General features: G+C 41.3%; 1 protein-coding gene across 9 annotated transcripts in view; it reads left to right on the forward strand.

Moving 5' to 3' along the window:
* Positions 1 to 22,709, forward strand: part of RNF152 (ring finger protein 152) — a 204,580-nt gene that overhangs the window by 39,920 nt on the left and 141,951 nt on the right. For 7 of the 9 annotated variants that reach the window (XM_084620974.1, XM_084620969.1, XM_084620970.1 and 4 more), the window contains one exon: positions 16,429 to 17,798. The exons of the other annotated variants lie outside the window; for them this stretch is intronic. In XM_084620974.1, coding sequence (XP_084477100.1) covers positions 16,602 to 17,213 — 612 coding nt within the window. In that variant the 5' untranslated portion in view covers positions 16,429 to 16,601 and the 3' untranslated portion in view covers positions 17,214 to 17,798. Of the gene's footprint in view, positions 1 to 16,428; positions 17,799 to 22,709 lie in introns of those variants that run through there. 9 annotated transcript variants of the gene reach the window in all.

Consider the following 22,709-nt stretch of genomic DNA (forward strand, 5'->3'; position numbering starts at 1 on the left):
GAACATAAAGATGGTCCCTGACCACCAAAGCTTGCTACTGAAGGAATATATAGATCATGGATCAGTAATAGAAATAGCTGAAATATGGTACATTTTCCCCCACAAGACCCTATTTTTTCCCATCAAAATTCAATATATTTTTTGTGTTGACAATTTGAAATTCAAACTAGTTTGGCCAGCTCAGTAGCTAGTTTAAAACCAGGTTGAATCTTTCACAGAAAGTTCATACTTGATTTTTTATTTCTTCTGAAGTTCAAAAAGTTGACAAAAAATTTCATAGCAAAAAATAAAACTCTGAAAATGTCAATCAATTAACAATAAAGCTGGCTAATAATCTATATGGCCTGGGAACCTGTTTGACTAGAACGCAGTTAAATTCACTACGGAACTCTAATTCTGTACCAGAAATATTTCAGCTGGGTCAGGCAGATGTTGTGGCTGTGGGGAGGAATGGTGTCTGTAACTTCATTCTACCCGGCTGAGCTTCTGTCTGTAAGCCAGGAGCTTAGCTAGTGTAAAATCAGTGTAGATAGAGCCTTTTACTTCAGAGGTGCTACATGAATTTATACCACCTAAGCTCCCTGCACTACTGGAAGGCACTCAGATACTACAGTGATGAGTGCAGTATAAGAACCTATATAGACTACAATGGGATCTGGCCACGTGTTTGTTTGTTAGGCACCCATCACCTTAGTTTCTAAATAACTACTGGTAGGATTTGTGCAGGATTTCACCCTTTATAATTGTTAATTATAATTGTAATACTGGTTGGATATGACAGTTGCTTTGCCATGTAGTAAGAAGATTTCCACAGACACTAAGGCACTGGCAAGTCAAAGCTACTCAGGTTTTCATTTTTAGATAACCTTTTCTCTCCCCTCCTGCTCCAATCTATATAACTGTTATGAGTTAGTTGCAGACATCACCAGTAAATTATATGGTTGATTACTTCTTTTACTAGGCAACCAATAAAGAAGATTTTAAAAGGTATGGGTTTTTTTTTTTCCTTTTTGCTCTTTCATGATGTATAAAGATTCCCCTTTGCCCCTGTACCCTAAAAAGGGTACAAAATGGAGGGTTTTTGTTCTCCACAGCTCACCTTTAAGATTATTTTACCCAGCCAGGCTGAAAAGTCACTTTAATCTTACGACTTGGCTGTGGTAACTGTTCGATCTCAGCATTGTCTGTTAAGCCGTAAACACTTTGTGCTGCAGCTAATCATATTGTGCTACAAGGACAACACTTTGTTGTATATTCTCCATGGGCATGTGTGTGGACACATTCTGGCTATTTCACACTACAGCCTACGTCAGTAAAACCTATGTTGCTCAGGGGTATGAATATTCCACCCCCCTCAGAGACATAAGTAACACTGGCATAAGTGCTCATGTGCACAGCTACTGTGTTGGCAGGAGAGCTCTCTCCTGTCAACAGAGAGCGTCTTCACCAGATGTGCTGCAGTGGCTCAGCTCTATTGGTACAGCTGCAGCACTGTATGTATAGACGCCCTCTGTCTCTTCCTCTTTTGTTGTGTTAGTACTCCCAGGACTCCCCTGCATTGACTGCGTCACTTATTAGCATAAGAGTGAAAATGTGTTGACCCAGTTCTTTAACGCAATAGTATGGATTTATTAGGAGCAGCTTTCAGCTTCAGATCACGAATACTGGCTGAGTTCCTACACTCCCACACGTGTTTGCAAAGCCTGCTTGAAGGGCCTTCAACTTTTAAATGCTATTTAAAGCAAGGATCATTTTCTGTATATTTTCTGTATAATGCTTTGATTATGGGTAAAAAAAAAAAAGGCCTCACCCTTATTGCTCCAGACAGGCGTATGCTACAATCCAAGTTTAGGCACCAAATGCCAGCCGGGGCTTTACCTGTAACTGTTAAAGGCACACGAACCAGTTCGAGGACAGAGATCACTCTTTACTTCTTAAGACTACTTCAGTTGACTTCATGAACTAACCCTTTCTCACTTGTGATGCTGGAATTTTGTGCCCTCTCTAGTTGGATCTCATATCTCTGGGACCCGACAGATCTAAGGAAAACAATAGCAAGTTTACATCAGGTGAAAGTTGTACCAGATAAACTGATGGGGATGATTCCAACACAGACGTTCCTAAGAGAAGGGTCTCCTGTTCTTTGCAAACTACTCTCGTCTCAGACCTGACAAACTCATCACACCAAACACATCTTACAGGATATTTCTCCATAGAGAGTAACATATAACGTATCTACAGAAAGCTCATAACTTGCTGAGATTCCTAATCATTGTGCGATGAATGTATGGATACTATTTGAGGAATAATGTATTTGTATATGACAGGTTTCAGAGTAGCAGCCGTGTTAGTCTGTATTCGTAAAAAGAAAAGGAGGACTTGTGGCACCTTAGAGCTTATGCTCAAATAAATTGGTTAGTCTCTAAGGTGCCACAAGTCCTCCTTTTCTTTTTGTATATGAAAGTATGCTTTATGGACTGGGAATAAAAATTAATCACTGAGGGATAATAATGTGTCTTGGTGATGGCACATTCAGGCAGGAAGGATTTGTCATCCCACCCTGTTTAGCTAGTGATGCAAATCAAGGCTCAATTGTTTAGCCTTGCACAATGCTCAGTGTATACTTAAAATGCTACAGAGGTGCAGCTGTAGTGCTTCAGTGTAGACACTATCTATGCTGGCAGGAGGGGTTCTTTCACTGGTGTAGGTGCTCAGCCTCCCGAAGAGGCAGTAGCTATGTTGACAGAAGAATTCTTCCACTGACCTAGGTGCTGTCTACCCCAGGGGTTAGGTTGGTATAGCTATGTCTCTCCTAGGAGTGTGGATTTTTCACACATCCTCCCCACCCCCCCAGAGATGTAGCTATACCAATGTAAGTTCCTAGTGTAGACCAGCCCTTAGACTTTCAATGAAAAATTACCAGAGGCAACTGCTAACAATCAACACCACTTGCAAGTAAAAAAGGAACATTACAAAACAGAGGATCACTCTGAATATGACTAGGGGAAAAAAGACTCTATCACACAGAGGAGGGAGATATCTTCTGGATCCATTCACAAACCCTTGTAGAGTAGCGGTGTTTTCATGAATGTTTGGATCCTTGTTCTTGTGAAACCAGCCAACTCTTCAACAGATGAAGCGTTTTTGGGGGGGAGGGAGGAACCTACTTTGTTAGTTAGGAAAGGCAGCTATTAATAAGTATAGACCCAGGTGTGTGTGTTATGATTTTGTTTTATATTGTAACCATTTGTTTCCACCACTTTCTCTCATTTCTAGTTAAATCTTTACCCTTTCTTAAAATAAATCAAAAGTAAGTTTGTTTAGCTGAGTGCTCACAAGTGCTGTGTGGTTTCCAGGAGTGGTAGTTTAAAGTAAAATTGGTAAATTGGGGCACATTGGATCTTTGGGGGTAAAGGATCTGTTTTTGCTACGTTTTCTAAATCCATTACTTCCTTTGCTATACTATTCAGGCTAGCCAAGAACCCAGTCCTGTGCTGGTAAATTGCCAATCTGTCATCACTGCAGGATTAGGCCCCAAAACAAGAGGTAAGGGAATTAGTTTGTTTTAGGATTCCTGCAGCAATCAGGCATAATACAGCCTTTTCTCAATATTTTCACTCATGCCATGTCCCTCTCACAAACAGTATAAATCCAGTGAAGTTGGGTAAATACAGCCAAATTAAATATATCAGACCAGGAGATTTTGAAAGCAGCCAAGCATTGATTGCAGCTGATTGAAAGAAATACAGTGAGCATCATCTGTCCTGAACTTTGAAACTCTCTGCAGAGAATGAGATACGACTTGGAGAACATTGGCAGTTCTGATAAATGCCTTGCAGCTAAAGCATCTGTGGGCTAAAGCAAATGAATGAATGTTGGAATCGAATACAGTATCGAGGAAGCCGTGCAACAGTAGGTTTACAGGTTTCAGAGTAGCAGCCGTGTTAGTCTGTATTCGCAAAAAGAAAAGGAGGACTTGTGGCACCTTAGAGACTAACCAATTTATTAGAGCATAAGCTTTCGTGAGCTACAGCTCACTTCCTCAGATGCATATCGTGGAAACTGCAGCAGGCTTTATATATACACAGAGAATATGAAACAATACCTATTCCCACCCCACTGTCCTGCTGGTAATAGCTTATCTAAAGTGATTTCCAGCACAAATCCAGGTTTTCTCACCCTCCACCCCCCCACACAAATTCACTCTCCTGCTGGTGATAGCCCATCCAAAGTGACAACTCTTTACACAATGTGCATGACAATCAAGCTGGGCTATTTCCTGCATAAATCCAGGTTCTCACATCCCCCCCACCCCCATACACACACAAACTAACCAATTTATTAGAGCATAAGCTTTCGTGAGAACCTGGATTTATGCAGGAAATAGCCCAGCTTGATTGTCATGCACATTGTGTAAAGAGTTGTCACTTTGGATGGGCTATCACCAGCAGGAGAGTGAATTTGTGTGGGGGGGTGGAGGGTGAGAAAACCTGGATTTGTGCTGGAAATCACTTTAGATAAGCTATTACCAGCAGGACAGTGGGGTGGGAATAGGTATTGTTTCATATTCTCTGTGTATATATAAAGCCTGCTGCAGTTTCCACGATATGCATCTGAGGAAGTGAGCTGTAGCTCACGAAAGCTTATGCTCTAATAAATTGGTTAGTCTCTAAGGTGCCAGTAGGTTTACAGTGATGCCTACAGGGATTGTTTATCTTAGTGCTCCTTAGAATTTGAACTTCAGAATGCCTGGCTTTCTTCAAGCATGATTGTCAGAGCTTGCAGCTCTGAGCTTAGCCTTCAGGTATCTAATTTATCTTTCTCTTTCCTGACAGTGGAATGGTGATACTATGCACATGGCAGGCTTGTTTCCAACAGTCTTTAGCCTTTAGTCATGGCCACAAACAGGAGAGTGCTATATTGCATACTTGAGAGATGCCTTTCTCCACATGTGACACCACTTCAGTTGCAGATCAGTGGAGATGCTTGGAGCTAGAGGTCCCCCCCCATCTGTTTGGGCCAGATCCAAAGCCCACTGAAGTCAATGGAAGTCTTTCAGTCGACTTTGGATCAAACTGTGTTGGAATTTTCTGGGAGGGCCTCTCAGCTTTGGCATTCATTCCCCTCTCTTTGCTCTGAAATGGCTAAAGTGTCGGGCATGATGCAAAGTCCACCCTATTAGCTCCAGCTTTTTTCGGGAAGGTGCAGTTGCCTTGGGGTACGTGTTTTCAGAGGGGCACAGGTCTGTGGGAGAGAGTGGAATATTGGAAGAGGCCCTGGCGGTTTTCACCTTCCTCTGTAGCATGGGGCACGGGTCACTTGCTGGAGGATTCTCTGCTCCTTGAAGTCTTTAAACCACGATTTGAGGACTTCAATAGCTCAGACATAGGTGAGAGGTTTTTCGCAGGAGTGGGTGGGTGAGATTCTGTGGCCTGTGTTGTGCAGGAGGTTGGACTAGATGATCATAATCATCCCTTCTGACCTTAGTATCTATTAATCTATCTCTTCTGTGATTACTGGGTATTACTGTTGTACTAATTGATCATGCTTCTGGGCCCCAGCTCAGCAGGGTGCTTACACAGGTGCCTAACTTTGAGCAACTTTGTGAGTTGTCCCACAAATTTCACTAGGATTACTTGCATGCTTAAAGGTAGGCATGTGCTTAAGGATTTGGCTGAATTGGGACCTTATAGAATGTCAATAGCCAGGGTAGGCACCTTTTGGTTGTAAAACGTGACATAAATTTGTATATGTGGTATATACCACGAGAGCTTTTAAAAGGGGTTTTATTGGGGGAGAGATGGTTTTAGAAATCTGGATAATGGATCACTCAGAAATTGGAGATAGTAAATACTTATTCAGCAAGGGCTTGCGCCATCTCTCATTGAAATCCAGGGAAAGATTCTTATTGATTTCAGCAGGAGTTGGACTGAACCCTAAATTAGAAAGTGAGCAGAGTATTAATAATATCAAGTGCCAAAAGTTGTTACCAGGCAATTGCTGTCCAGCGGGAAACAAGTTTGCTGATCTCAGTCCAATTTGCAGAAAGCTAGTTTGTACATCACAAGAACCACCACCGCAGTTGGTATTAGTTGGCAATATTAGTAGAGGTGTTAGGGACTGAAAAGGCGTGGAGAGTGAAGTACTAACTCACTGCCCGGGCTTGTCTGCACTAGAAAATTAGACCATGTTAGAGTACAAGCTTAAGGATTCATGTTAGTTAACTATATACCGGGCTCTACCAAATTCATGGCCATGAAAAACTCGTCACGGACTGTGAAATCTGGTCTCCTCCTGTGAAATCTGGTCTTTTGTGTGCTTTTACCCTACACTATACAGATTTCATGGGGAGACCAGTGTTTCTCAAACTGGGGGTCCTGACCCAATAGGGAGTTGCAGGGGCGGTCGCATGGTTATTTTTGGGGGGGGTCACAGTATTGCCACCCTCACTTCTGTGCTGCCACTTTCAGAGCTGGGTGGCCAGAGGGCGGCAGCTCTTGGCTAGGCACCCAGCTCTGAAGGTAGCGCCCAGCCAGGAGCAGCGGAGAAGTAAGGGAGGCAATGCCAATACCATGCCACCCTTACTTCTGTGCTGCCACTTTCAGAGCTGGGAGGCTGGGGAGTGGCGCCCACTTAATGAGGGCCCAGCTCTGCAGGCAGCAGCACAGAAGTAAGGGTGGCCATACCACACCAGGCCATCTTTACTTCTGCGCTGCTGCTGTCGGTGGTTCTACCTTCAGAGCTGGGCTCCCGGCCAGCAGCCGCCGCTCTCCAGCTGCCCAGCTCTGAAGGCAGCGCCGCCGCCTGCAGTAGCACAGAAGTAAGGGTAGCAGCACCGCAACTCCCATATAATAATCTTGCAATACCCCCCCACCTAACTACTTTTTGGGTCAGGATCCCTACAGTTTCAACACCCTGAAATTTCAGATTTAAATAGCTGAAATCATGAAATTTATGATTTTTAAAATCCTATGATTTGAAATTGATCAAAATGGACCCTGAATTTCGTAGGGCCCTAACTATATATAATTTTCTTTTAAAGACAAACTCCTAGAGGGTTATAGCTCATGCTACATGTGTTCTCTGGGTAAAAAGAGGACTTTGATCTCTTGGGCTCTCAGTACAGTTCACAAGCACTAAATTCACACAAAAGCAGAAGAAAAAGGGGGGAAAAATACATTAAAAAGAAAAACTCCTACTGATAAATGATTTCATTTAGTTATGATCTAAAGAGAGAGAATTCTTTTAACTATCATCATGAAATCTATAACTCAGTATGCTCTTATCATGGTCCTATCTAATGTGTTTATCAGCTGGGTAGGGAAAAATGTATTTCTTTTGTGCCCCTAGTCCTATTGCTTCATTTCCTATCAGTTGAAGAAAACAAATACACCAGAATAACGGCATGAACCAATCACTTCCTCAGGAAATCATGCTTTGTGTGAGTGAAAGCAAGTGTAGTAATCTAAGTGACAGGAAAACAGGGTAGAACTGCCACAATTAAAACTCTCATTTGAAAAGCATTGTTTCCTTAGGTACCTGTGAAATTGTACCTAAGGGGCTGAAGGTGACAGCTAGTGGCGTTCTGTTATTTTCTTTGTTGGGCCTGTCCTGTAGTAGGTGACTTCTCCATCACCTTCAGCCCCCAACTAAAACCTCTCCAATGCATCATTAAGGATCTACAACCTATCTTGAAGGACGACCCATCACTCTCACAGATCTTGGGAGACAGGCCAGTCCTTGCTTACAGACAGCCCCGCAACCTGAAGCAAATACTCACCAGCAACCACACACCACATAACAGAACCACTAACCCAGGAACCTATCCTTCCAACAAAGCCCGTTGCCAACTGTGCCCACATATCTATTCAGGGGACACCATCATAGGACCTAATCACATCAGCCACACTATCAGAGGCTCGTTCACCTGCACATCTACCCATGTGATATATGCCATCATGTGCCAGCAATGCCCCTCTGCCATGTATACTGGTCAAACTGGACCGTCTCTACGTAAAAGAATAAATGGACACAAATCAGACATCAAGAATGATAACATTCAAAAACCAGTTGGAGAACACTTCAATCTCTCTGGTCACTCGATTACAGACATGGAAGTGGCAATACTTCAACAAAAAAACTTCAAAAACAGACTCCAACGAGAAACGGCTGAATTGGAATTCATTTGCAAACTGGATACAATTAACTTAGGCTTGAATAGAGACTGGGAGTGGATGGGTCATTACACAAAGTAAAACTATTCCCCCATGTTTATCCCCAAATCATCCCCGCCCCGCAACCGCTCACTGTTCCTCAGACATTCTTGTCAACTGCTGGAAATGGCCCACCGTGATTATCACTACAAAAGTTTTTTTTCCCCCTGCTCTCCTGCTGGTCATAGCTCACATTAAGTGATCACTCTGGTTACAGTGTGTTTGGTAACGCCCATTGTTTCATGTTCTCTGTGTATATAAATCTCCCCGCTGTATTTTCCACTGAATGCATCCGATGAAGTGAGCTGTAGCTCACAAAAGCTTTTGCTCAAATAAATTTGTTAGTCTCTAAGGTGCCACAAGTACTCCTTTTCTTTTTACGTTAGCGTTGAATCCCTTCTTTGCTCCATTGTTTGGGCTTATTTGCAGGTAGGATTTGACCTAGTTTTAGTATAAGTCATTCAATAACCCCAGAGCTGGAGAATTCTCTTATGTATTAGACTGACTGTCTTATACATTAATTCAAGCTGATTCCAGCTCAACCACCCACTGACCTATATTGGTGAGGTACATGTGTGTCATAGATTTATTTTAAATTAGATCTCTCCCTTTTAGATTTATTGGGGCGTGGACTGTTATTTGTAAGTAAAATACCAAAATGTGTTTGTGTGTGTGTGTGTGTGTGTGAGGGAGAGAGAGAGAGAGAGAGCGCATTTAATTAAGTTTCTCTTCTGGTATCAGAAAGACTCCATCAATGTCAGACAAAGCACAGAGCTCTAATGGGAGAGGGAACTGTCATCTAACTAATAAGGTTCTCTAAAGCACAGGTGAGAGAGGCTGCTTTATTTGTGGGTATCTCTTTTTCTTGTTCTGAAACAATAGAGAGCCTTGCAGTAAACAGCCTTTGCGCTTTCAGTGCTACAGCCTTCTAGTGATGTACATGAAAAGCTCCTCGAAGAAGATATTGCATTGGAATCAAAAGCTGTAACTTAGAGCACAAAATAACCAGATCCTACAGTCCTTATTCAGACAAATCTCTGACTGCAGGACTGTGGCAGTATATTTGGAACAGCTTCCAAATATTTCTTATTGGCCACCTACTCCTGATGTCTTGACCAAAATTACTTCTGATGGTTGTGGAGTAAATTCACACCCTTCCACTCCCAATCATTCCGATTAAAATTAACCAGAATTATCAAGTGAATTTCTGATTCTGTGGGGGAGATGATTTTCTTCTCTCCTGTGTTTTTAGAGTGATTAGGACATAATTAAGATACAACAACAAAGGACGGAGAATGATAACAAAACCGTATGGGTTTACTTGGAGCTGGCTGAAAAATTCAATATCCGTCCTGAGCGAAATTACAAGGATTTGAGATTTTGTTTCGTTTTGAATTGGAATTTTGCACACAAGGAAATATTCCAGTTTGCAACACACTGGTGCCACTGCTACCTGTCCCAGGTTTCCGTCTGCCCGTGCTGCTCCTGCGGGGGAAGGAAGCCCTAAGTCTGATGGTGGGAAGGGCTGTTGAGGAGCCTGGGAACCCAAGCTGACAAGGAGCTGGGAGCCTGAGAATTGGGGCTCCCCAGCAGTTCACCAGGCTGCTGAGAAGTTTAGTGAGTGAACTGGCAGGAAACCTGCCTGTTTTCTGTTGGAATTTCCTCAGAATCTGCATGCTCTCGTGGAATGTTTTAATTTGGATACACTGGCATTTTCTGACAATATTTGGTCTGGCAATTTCCATCCAGCAATAATTGTGGTGTTTTGACTCCATTTGCATAAGCATATCAATGTTTTGGTGAACAGGAATGTAACAGGTGTCTAGTACTGTTGCTGTTAGAATAGTACTGCTTACTCTCAGTGATGACTAACCAAAATGAACTTTTGGAACCAGGGAATGTGAACATTTTGAGAGTTTCTCTAGGCTCGCAGATAAAAGGAAGGAGGAAAAAGGTCAGTGAGGGCAAATAGAAAAAATTGCATCATAGAATATCAGGGTTGGAAGGGACCTCAGGAGGTCATCTAGTCCAACCCCCTGCTCAAAGCAGGACCAATCCCCAATTTTTGCCCCAGATCCCTAAATGGCCCCCCTCAAGGATTGAACTCACAACCCTGGGTTTAGTAGGCCAATGCTCAAACCACTGAGCTATCCTGACTGCAGCTGTAAACATCGGAGTTTGTTTTTGTCTCATTTTTTCTCCACAAGGAAAACTTCTAGGCCCAGACCTTGGGCTATGTCTGAGCTACACTTCCAAGCTACCCTCAGGCCCCTGGCCCGGTTACTGGCAAAGTAGAGCAACTTCAGAGAGCTTTACACTGGCTAGGATAGACGTTCCACCATGCCCCCTTTCTCCTGGCCATGCCTACCGTTCAGCTTCTTCTCCAGTCACTGCATGCAGGGGGAAATTTTTTGCATATTTGCCAAAATTTCTTCAGCACCAATCATCTGGAGCAAAAGCCAGGATGTAGCTAGCCCTTAGAAATGTCCAGTCTCATGTACTACAGTTTCAGTGGGCTTGGTTTTCCAGTACCTTCCACCTAATGAAGTCATATACACTTGTGGAAATTGGGCCAGATCCTCAACTTGTTTAAATTGTCATAGCTCAGTAGAAGTCAATAGAGCTATGACAATTAAACAGCCAAGAATCTGGCCTATTGAGTGTAAAATGACACCAAATAAGAATAGCACATTTTGCGTCCTCTTTATACTCACTCTACAAAAGAGTGAATAACTATGCAGAGAGGGAGGATCTCGGGTGTGGACTTGAGTGATCTGGAGGGAGCAACCCTGGGAGTAGCCGCGTCTAGGGACAAGGTATGATGAACTTTATTGTCTCATTGTTAATTTATTTGCTCATAAAACCAAACCACAGGATTCTGTATCATGTGTGAACTGTGTTTCAGGGCAGGTTTTGTAAAGTACCAGCTCACAGGCTCACCCTGACTTCAAAGTCAATGGGAAAGCTCATGTGTGCACTGGAAGCAATGGAAAATGCCCGGTGTGCTATATGGATTCCCTTTCAGCTGGGGACTCCCCCATGCTCAGGGAATCTTGTGGTTGGGAAAATCCATCTGCTTCCTGCTTATTTGTGCTTCCAGACTGCAACTCAGAATCTGGCCCCAAAGATTCTGTTTGTAACTTTGCCATCTCTGTCTGAGACATGGTTCATGAGTTGAAGGGTGGTGGTGTGGGGAAGGCATTGGACTCAGACTCAAGAAATCCAGGTTGCATTTGTTACTCCTGAGGGTTTACTATGTGACCTTGAGCAAATTGCTTCTTTTCTTTGTGCCTCCATTCCCTGGGTGTTGAAGGGGATAATACTCACTAACAAAGGTGCTGGGAGGAATAAATTCATGAATGTTTGTGATGCTCTCAGTTACTTAGTTACGTAAATAAGATCTGAGGAAATCAGATAGTAAACACCGGGCATGCACAGCAACAGCAAAGCTATAATATAACGTTATTTGAAACATGCACAAATGTGAAAACATTGCCAAACTTTTTAATATATAATTTTTCCGTCTTTTCTAAATTGAAGAGACTCCAACAGACACTTCCTTTCATATCTGAGGGCAGATGATCCTAGCAATTAGTTCCCCTGTTGAGAAAAGGCTGTTCCCCCATATCTGCTTTCTAGCCTTAGGGCACCTGAAATTAATGGAACTCTCTTCATCATAAATCATACATACTCTGTAATGCTTTCAAGGAATGCTTAATGTGTTTGGGGAGTTTACATAATGAACCTTCCTTCATAAAGGTGAACTGCTACAATATGCTCCCTTGCTAAAAGTTTGATATTAACCTTGGAGTATGGTATATATGTGCATGCATAAATTTGTCCAAAGTTTGAAGCTGTCAGTGGCATATCCATGCCCATAAATCAACCTTTGAAATGTGTTGTTATATTTAATCTTCTGCATATTGTATTTCATTCTACAAGTATTTTTTTTAATTTATTTTTCACAGGTTTTAAAGTTAATATAATTTAGAACTTTGACTAAGCTATGAACTGTGCATGAAAATAATTCTTAATTGTAGGCCTGAGCCAAAATCCATTGAAAAAATTAATGGAAAACTCTCCTTGACTTCAGTGGCCCAATTTCATTGATATCATGCTTACATGACAGGATTATTATGTTAACAGGCAAATAAATACTATTGTATTCTCTACTGATTGACCAAATCTCATTGCAGACACGAGACTTTTTAATCTCTTTATTTTTTTGCAGTGAGCCCAAAGATCCACCTGATCCTGTTGCTGGGGTCAGTTCTGAGCCAGTCTAACTATGGTTCTTGCAGATCTTTCACTGCAGTAAGCCTCATTTTGTTCTGATCTGCCATTCCTGTTCCATGTTCTCTTATCAAGTTCCTCCAGATATACTGCACTAGCTGCAACATACACCTTATGAATTTTATCTCTATCTTGTGCAATACCATCATCCCACACTGCAACTGGCTGCAAAAAGAACAGGAAATGCCAGTCCCTCCTTATTGCTTGTCTGGAAACAGGAAGTTGGTGCCTTATCATTTCTAACTTCCTGTTGACCCAAGGAACGATGGAGACCAGCCTAGGTCTCTGACATCGCACTAGCTGAGCAGATGTCAAGCCTGGCAAACTGCAATTATTTATTGTAGCATCTTCAGAGCTCTTCCTCTTCCATTGCTCTCTAATCACACATCCTTTCTCAAATCTTAAAAACTGTTACCTATTCCAGATATCAGCCTGAATTCTTGGGGTGTGTTTGTGTGTGGGGGGACATTCTGTCACGTTCTCAGCCGTCCATTCTTCCATTTCACTTTGATCTCTCATTGCAGGATTCATCTGCTTTACATATTCCTCTCTGGTTCTCATCTGCTTCTGCACCTTTCTGACACTTCTGTTTTGGTGCTTGTGGATTTTTTACCCCATTAGTTTTTATTAATATTACTAGTTGTCTCTCAGCCCTGCAGAGCTTGCTGTCAGATCTGCACCATTCAGGGTTATTAATCATAATTCCAGTTGCTTCTGTCTGTATGTCTGATTTCATTGTCATGTTCCCCTCTCCTTCAGAGCCCTATGGATACTCTGACAGTCTTTACTGGCTCTTCTCTGTCAGCAACTTTTTCTTGGCTGTCACTTGATAATCGGAGCAACTAATGATAAAACAACATTTTTGACTGCTGCTGACGTCAGCAATGCCCTCATATGAGACCTGACTGGCTCCACAGGCTGTGCAAACCCCTGCTCTGGGAAGAGTCCAGCCTGACTAAATCTTTGGACCAGCTGTTCATGTTGAACAACTCAGCACCTTTTGTCTGATTTAGGAAGCATGGAGATAGATGGTAATCCCATGCCAAAGAAGCTCTCAGTTGGAACACTTAACTGTTGACACATTCATTAAATTGAAATGGTACATAAGTTTTGTAAGATCTCATGTGATTTACCTTCCGTCCTCACCAACACACAGTGAGCCAAACGGGTGGTAGCTGTTTCCCTGTTTAATTCTGACTACAGGTGATGACTTACTTTTTAAAATTGAGCTGTGGCAGAAGGAATGAGTGTTGTGGGGCTTCAGTATATTTTGAGGTAAAATTACTCAGTGTGCTGCCATTATGTCAAATGTTGCACCTCCAAAATGATGTCAGGAGCTCTACTTCAGTAGAGGCCAATGGGTTAGATGACAGAGGCTAATATTTAACCCATTCTTAGATGTTCCTAAGCAATCTTCTCCTGGAATTAGACTAACTGCATGTTCCAGCTGGTCTGTCAAAATAAATCTGTGATCACATTTTGAGGCCTTTGGGGAAAGGAAGCGAGACAAATTCAGATTTGAAATAAGGTACAGTTATTTAACAGTGAGGGTAATTAACCATTGGAGCATCTTACTGAGGGATGTGGTGGATTCTCTATCACTGGCAATTTTAAAATCAAGAGTGGATGTTTTTCTAAAAGACATGCTCTCGTTCAAATAGGAATTAATTCAGGGAAGTCCGAGGGCCTGTATTTTATAGTAAGTTACATGCTCACAGTGGTCCCTTCTGGGATTAAATCTATGAAAAACATAATGTCCCCACCCCATGCCTCACAATTCCTGCAAAATCATAGGCAAACAAAACAAAAACCCCATGGAACAATAGTGAAGGAAATAAATGATCTTTAATGTACTGAACTAAGAAATAGGTGGAAACATCAAAGAATCATCTTGAAAAGTACATAGAACTAGTACAATTATTAATGCTGGAAAACAGTATTAATAAATATTAGTTCTTTAATATGTTAATATAGTGCATTACTATATCACTGTACACAACTTAATGGCTTTTTGCCATCCTTGGGTCATATTCTGCTTACAGTCTTGAGCTCAATTTCAATTGATGTTATTGGGCTAAATTTTCAAAGGAAAGAACTCCAGCTCAGCCCACAAAGTATTCTTGTAGCTATACAAAGAATTAATGTTACTGAAAAGCAGGTAGTTCCCTTTTATTTGCACACAAATATGCACTTCTCAGTTGCGATGCTTTCTTGGGGTGCCCAGGAGTGAGAGTTATCTTGTTATCCTCCTGCCTCAATGAGAGGAAGATTTGCTTGTGCTTAACTGGATGTCCACTCCCTGACACCACCAGTTTGTTAGCAACCCAAACAATGTCCTGAGGGCTCTTTCAGCTCTTGCTTTGCCTTGCAAGGTTAATAGGAGGTGCACCCCAATCCTCTTTGAAGTGTTCTCTTGTAAAGTCCAGCCCCTGTCACAGGACACTCACAGAAATTACCACCTAAGATGTCCCCACAGAAACAGTGCACACACCAGCTTGTTTGATTCAACTGAATGAATATCAGCTTCAATATAACATCACAGCACTGAGGTGTGTTTACAGTGAAAACAATCATAAGTTTATTTTCAAAGGCTAAGACTTAAGAGGAGTGAATAAAGACAATGAAGGAAACACAAATGATTACATATAAAACAAAAGTATAACATGTTTCTTAGAGCCTAAACTTAACTATATCAGGCTAAAACCGTTGTCTAAAGTAGTTTATCTCACCTAAAGCAATTCCCCAGCTTCTTCAGACAACCTGGCTGGGATCCTCCATTTCATGCATGCAGAAAGTGCTGTACTTTTTGCTTCTTCAGTGAAGGATAACAAAATGTCTTTCCCCCTCCCCCGCTCCTTATATACTCCAGAATTCATTGTGTTGCTCGCAGAGTCAGGATGATCCCCTATGGTTCATTCCCTGGTGTGCTGGCTCCATGTTGTATGCAAAATGGGGCTCTCACTGTGTTGGCTTACAATGCATAATCTACTAAGGGAGATACATCTCTTTGTCTGGCAAAAACCTGTTTGCCTAGCAGCCTGGGACACAGTCTCTAAAACATATTTTCAGTACATACACACACAACTCCTTAAGTATAATCTGTAAGTGCATCTCACAATGATTATGAGTATCAGTATGACATAAGCGCTTATTAGAAACCCCACTTGACCCTTTTTCGGTAAGTGCAATGAAAGCAATGTGTTAGGTGTAGTGAGTTTGTCAGGCCTGTCAAGAGTTACTGTTACAGAACAGTGATCCCTTTGTCAGTTGGCATTGAGGGGTTTTTAGGGTCACATCAGTGAAATTAGTTGTTTGCTCATTCATGCATATGTTTTACTGGCATAATTTAGGTGCCTAGAAAAACTTATTCTTTTTAAGCATTTGCATTTCTTATCTCATGTACAGACTTAGTCGTGGATGGAAAAGCTAAAAATTCTTAAGGGTTTAAAAGCTTAAATGGAAATGATTATTAAGGTGCAGAAATGTTTAGAATTGGGAAATTCTAAAAATGTGGTTTCAGAGTAACAGCCGTGTTAGTCTGTATTCGCAAAAAGAAAAGGAGTACTTGTGGCACCTTAGAGACTAACCAATTTATTTGAGCATGAGCTTTCGTGAGCTACAGCTCACTTATGTGTTAAGTGAAAGATGGGCTAAGGGGCAGGGTTTGAGACTCTAGCCTCCATTTTTGCGGGCATAAACTGTCGTTGCAAAATTGTGTTGGTGGTTACATGTAGCTACAAAAATGGAAGCCCAATAAAGACTGACCTGAAAATTTGGATCTAAAAAAGGACACTAGTTATTAATCATCTTAAGAGATGCAGATTCTATTCTCCTGCATTTTAAAATCTGTTGTTTTTTTTCTCTGCATTTTGTTTGGTCTTCCCAATTAACCTGGTTCATTTGAATTTTCTGTTTTGCTCAGATACCAAAAGATTAAAGTCAGATGCTCATCTACAAACTGCCTAACCATCGTCCTTCACTGGTGAGATAAAAGGAAGAAGTCGCAGGAAGAGAGGAACTACACCAGGCTTCAGATTTTGGACTATACAGCAAGACTTTGTAAGATACTTGGGTGTTTTCTCCATTAGTGCTACAATGGAGACACTGTCCCAGGACTCTCTGCTGGAATGTCAGATTTGTTTCAATTATTACAGCCCCAGACGGAGGCCCAAGTTGCTGGACTGTAAGCATACCTGCTGTTCTGTTTGCCTTCAGCAGATGAGAACAAGCCAGAAGGACCTGAGATGTCCCTGGTGCCGAGGTATCACTAAACTGCCACCGGGATTTTCTGTATCCCAGCTGCCCGATGACCCAGAGGTAATTGCTGTGATTGCAATTCCCCATACTTCAGAGCACACTCCAGTCTTCATCAAACTTCCTAGCAATGGGTGCTACATGTTGCCCTTGCCCATCTCCAAGGAGAGAGCGCTTTTGCCAGGAGACATTGGCTGTCGCCTCCTGCCAGGTAGTCAGCAAAAGTCAGTCACTGTGATGACAATCCCAGCTGAGCAGCAGCCCCTGCAAGGAGGGATCCCGCAGGAAGTCGGAGAGGAGGAGCAAGACAGGAGGGGCATTGTGAAGAGCTCCACCTGGTCAGGTGTTTGCACTGTGATCTTGGTGGCGTGTGTCTTGGTTTTTCTCCTTGGTATTGTCCTCCACAATATGTCTTGCATTTCCAAGCGTTTCACTGTGATTTCCTGCGGCTGAAAAGGGTCTGCTCCCAGAATACTCCGATGGGATAATTTAGGGATTGGGAAGGTGGTGGTGATGACAGGCTTGACTGAGATGATGCACTGCAACATTGACCAATTACTACAGAACGCTTGACACTAGACAGCTGTTTGACAGTCCGAAGGCAATCCTAAAAGGCGAAATGTGAGACCTCTCAGCAGAGTACAGAGAAAATCATAATGAGCATCTGATGGTAACAGCATTGAGGAAGACTGCATGCGTCACCATCCTCATTGATCAAATGGACTGTAACTTCTAATGATTTTTATCATGTTATGAGACTAAAGGCATCTATTTAGCTGGTTATACTGTAAAAGTATATGATACGATCACTTTGTCTTTAAATGCAGTAGATTAAAATCAAAATGCTATATGTATAAGTAGAATTGAACATGAGAATCAGTGTAAGACTCAGTAAAGATATTCCAGTGCCAGTCCATACATATTCTTTTTAATGGGGGTTGAAGGGGAACTGTATAAAAGAAAATATCATTTAGTTGGTAAGGCTTTTTATATATTTTAAATTGCACATTAATTAAAATAAGTTTGAAAGTTGCATAATAGTTTTTAAAAGGAAACATTTTACAAGCGATTGTATTTCATATGTGATGTGTGTTTTGTCATACACTTTCATTTTGTTTCCACCTGTAGTGAAGTGTCCTTTCCAAGTGTTTTGCTAAAGCAAGATCCAAGCAGAGGAGCAGGAAAGTGAAGAAGTAGGGCTACCTAAAAGTGCAGACAAAATTTTGCTGTGTAAGCCCTGTCATGAAGTATGGCTTTGAAGTGTAAACAGTGGACATGCTGTTTCACCTCTGGTCTGTCAGGCGGTCTTCTCAAGGCTCTGGCCTGCCTGGGGGTTAGTGAAGGGATGGGTCATAGAAGTGCTGGACATTCTTCCTGCAAGGACTGGATAGCAAATTATTTTTTAGAATTTGGGACCAGCCTCGCCTCCATGTTCAGTCATAGTTGTAGCTGTGTCATTATTGACAGTAACTCTATGGATGCCTAGATGACCGAACAGAAATCGAGGTCTCATTGTGCCAAGCATTGTACAAATATCTAGCAAGAGACAGCTCTCATCAGAAAGGGTTCATGCTCTAGATAGATAGGACAGACCAATGATGGAAAACAGGTTGAGAGGGGAAAGGGACTTGCCCAAGGTCACAGATGAGGTCAGTGGCAGAGCTGGGAACAGAACCCAGGCCACTTGACCATACTGCCTCTCCTAACCCCCTGGAGTCAGACTGGTGTAAAACCTGTGTGAGATCATAATCAGGCCCTGTGCCTCCTTTCAGTAGTATAAACCTTGATTCCTCTTAGGGCCAAATGTGAAACTACCAAGAGAAAATTATATATTTTTTACTGCATGTTGATATTACAAAGCCCATGTGACTGCAGTTCATTGCTCATAAAGGGCCAGATTAGGATACTTATGCTAACACCTCAGTTAATAAGAAGGTTCATCACCTTTTGTAGGACTTCTTGTGGAGTAAGGTATTTAGCATGAGTAAGGGTATCAGAATCTGGCTGAAAGTCTGGATTTGTTTGATTTTTTTTTTTTAAGGGTCAGAGTGGGACTTGTGGCAGAAAAAAACTATTGGTTTGCCTGATTTGTATTGTTAGTATGAAGAATGGACAATTACACAGGTGTAAGCACAGTGAACAATGATCTCTAATCTATTACTAATATGCTTTCTAATAGTTAATTTGAGATAGTTCAATCCCATGTAATAACACTGGAGAACCTTGTTACAACTGAGTTAGGCACATGAAAGAAGTCCGTGGTGTTGCACCAGTGCAACTGAGGAAAAATTGGCTCATTATGAACACCATTCTCGTTCGAAAATACAATACAGAGCACATATCTTCCTTTGTGCTAGATTCTCTCCTCTCTCCCTCCCCCCCCATGTCTGTTTTCTAAAGAATGGCATATATAGTTAGTATATGTAAGGTTACACGTGAAGACAAAGCTCCTGGTGCACTGTGCCTGCTTTTATCTACTGTAATTTGTGTGGGCATAACAAAGAAAATACCCCAGAGGTGACACATTTGATACCTCCTTTTTTCCACTAAGAAAAGCACATGCAGAACCATATGCAATATGCAGAGAACCTGGTTTACAAACGCTTGTTATAAACATTCAGCTCCTGGACATCAGTGAACGTGGGGTGTAATAGAAAGGAATATTAATTCCAAACGGATGCGGTATTAAAATTGTTAATCTGCAGCATCGTCTTGTAAGGAAAACTCAATTTCCATCCATGTTACATGTTAGCATGTAATGGAACTGTAGCCCGCTAATATTTCTGCCTTTGTAAGACTCCATGCTAGTGTACAGTTAGAGGACATAGTGCTCCACTGCCTCGCCCCTTGTAATCATCTACCCTCGTGGCACGTGAGGGGGGCGAGGGCGTGACATGCTACTAGATCAGCTACTTGACACCGATTTTGCACTCACTGAGCACAAGTGTAAATGACTAGACAAGGTGCAAGACAGTAGAGTAGAAGGCCCTGAGAGTACAATACTAATAATATTAACATTGGAATGACCATAAAATGCCTAACCGAAGCTCTTGACAAAGCAGGTTCTTTTGTTCTTTTCAAATAATGTCTCTCATAAAAGGTGCTGGTTTTCCTTCCCCACATGAAGAGGGAAGGATAAACCAGAAATTAGGTTAAAATGCTACACCGCATAACACATTACTCAACAGGCAAATATGGGGTTTAATCTGGTATTAATGATGTAGGCATCATCTGACCAGAACGCCATATTGTATTACTTAACACAGTGCATTGTTTTGTTAGTGTGAGTTTCTTGTACTGTTAAGAGCCTGCTGAAATGCATGGCTGACCTAATTTCTGATTCCAACATTTGCCTGTTTTACAGTCTTTGTGTGAGTGCAATAAATAAAACCTCAAGATTTTTTGTGGGTTAGCGCCTATTCAAAAATATAATTTTATGGGGGAAGATTCTTCTTTGCTTTAGGCAGTGCGACTCATTTAAATTTTGCAACCTTCATATCATGTTAGATCACATAGCTTTATGCTGATGAGCTGTAGTATATTGCAATAGACAGTGTTAGACCATTTCTCAATTAGGTTAATATTCATACTTTAAAATGCAGTGTGCTCTATTCCATTTTATATTCCTCAGTCCCATACTTGGCATTCAGAAATGAGACAGCTATCTATGGCTATAACTTTGCAAAACGTGCTAGAAAAATTATTCCCAGGAAAAACATTTAAACTCACATAATATCCCTCTTCTGCACCAATTTCATGCCCAAATGATCAGCTCCTGGGTAGGTTCTTAATCCTTGTATATCAGCAACTCTTTTGATCACTACTCAGTTCTTGAAAAAGGAAGACAAACTTTTATTTTTTTATGGCATAAGTACTAGCTGAGCAAACATTATTTATACTAAATACTATACTATTTATATAGTATATATTTATACTAATCTTGTCTGAAGTTATTTATGCACCTACATTTTTGAACAAATACCCTTTATGAAGGTGTATTATTTGTTTGTTTAACAGAGAGTACAGCTTCTTTTATTTTAAAGGTCTCAGCTTCAGTTTTTAGCTTGTGCTTTGCTGGGAGACAGAAATAGGGTACACTTTGTGAAAGTTTGTTCAGTGAATTTTACAAATTCAAAATAAGCAATTTTGGTATGTGTGATTTTTTAGAAAATTGGGTATTAAGTGTTTGTGCTTAAATGATATGGAAAAAGCATGGGTGGTTTTGTAAACAGGGAGCCTAAAGTTTCATCTTTATTAATGAAGGTTGGTACGAATAAAATATTAGCAGGAATAGAATGAATACATCAAGTGAATTATGGTTTCTCTAGTCCTTCACCTTAAAATGAACAGCACAGTGAGTACTCAGTGGAATTATTCTGTATTTACACTGGTGTAACCAAAGCTAGCATTTGGCTGCCTTCCTCAAGACAAATTTTTAAGGTGTGGGCTGTGGCACATTTTCAAAATGTGTGTGTGTGTGTGTGTGTTGGGGGGTAGTGGTTTTGTTGTTGTTGTTGTTAAATAGTTGATTTTTGAGTAGAAATTACATCTGATGACCACAGAGCTACAAAGATTTTCTCTTCTGGTTCAAGTGATTTCAAATTTGTGAGTGAATTTACTCCTTACACAAGTGAGATATTACTGGCATTAGCCTGAGCATGTATTGTTCAGGCAGGTATGTGTCACTTCCCCGCCAAAAAAAGATCATGCCAGTGCTCCTTAATCCAGATCAGCCAACCCCCATCCCCTGCTAGTACTACAGGCATGAGGCTTTTACTGAATGGAGATTATACATGAAATAAATTCACAGCAAAATAAGCAAACAGGGTGAGGATGAGACCAAACAGTTTATTTTCACTTGTGACTGATACATGATTTGAATCTACTTTATCTTGATTTTTTTTTGTGTGTGTGTGTTAATACCTATTGCACTAAGGTAACATTGTGACCTGTTCCTCAGTGATTGGCCAGAATCAAAAATCCCAGATCTAAACACACTTCTGTGAATTCAAGCTGTATTACAACACAGTAATTCGTACAGAAGACATCCATATGTCTAGTAAATATAGTTAGTCTAATGCTGGCTTTAAAATGTTTCCTCTTGCCAGCTGCCCAGGGCATGTGGGTTTAAATTTGGGGTTTTCTTTCTTTTGTGGGGGAATGCATGATGACAAATGAATCCAAACATCACCTAGGAGGCTATAAGAAGGATTTATATACAGTTAAAGCAAAGACCTTTATGTTTGAGTATTTAGCAGGGCAAGATTCTACTGGAATGCTGCAATGGAATTACAGCATATTAATGATCTTTCCTTTCCTTTACACTGTCCTTAGACCTGACAGCTGGGATTGTTCTTCTTTCTTTCTGTCACTTTAACATTTTGCATGCCAGTATTGACCCAACGCAAACTACACAGCTTGTTTCACGCTTCGGAATGTTAGCTGCCATTTCTCAACCTGCCCTTAGCATCTTTAGCAAATGAGCACTTACATGTTGTCTAAGCAGTTGAAATTTGAAGCCCCATAAATGTCCAGGGAATGCATTTTTACAGCATTCAATTAATGCTTCAGTAAATATCTCTTTATTTTAGATCTAAACATTAGCTAAATTTTCACTAAGTATTTTCCCAAATACCAGAAGCAGGCATTAGGGAGGATTCACAGCTGGAAGAAACTATTTATACTAAACCCATAGCACTCACACAGCAAGGCTCAGAAGATTATCTCTGTTACCTAGGATTGAGTGGATTATAAGTAACCAAGAATGGACGAATGCTATATGGTTATATTGGGGGTGTCGTACCCCCTGAGGCAGCTTCTTCATTGTGGAGGAGTCCACACCTTTTCCTCAGTTCCTTGTGATAAGCTGTCTCTTAACCTGTGACCTGGCTGCTGCCCCCTCAACTGCCCCTCTCCCCAAACACTGTAGTTCCTGGATCCTGTTGGGAC

The sequence above is a fragment of the Lepidochelys olivacea genome (assembly GCF_965140295.1).
Source record: "Lepidochelys olivacea isolate rLepOli2 genome assembly, chromosome: 2".
Classification (NCBI taxonomy): Eukaryota; Metazoa; Chordata; order Testudines; family Cheloniidae; genus Lepidochelys; species Lepidochelys olivacea.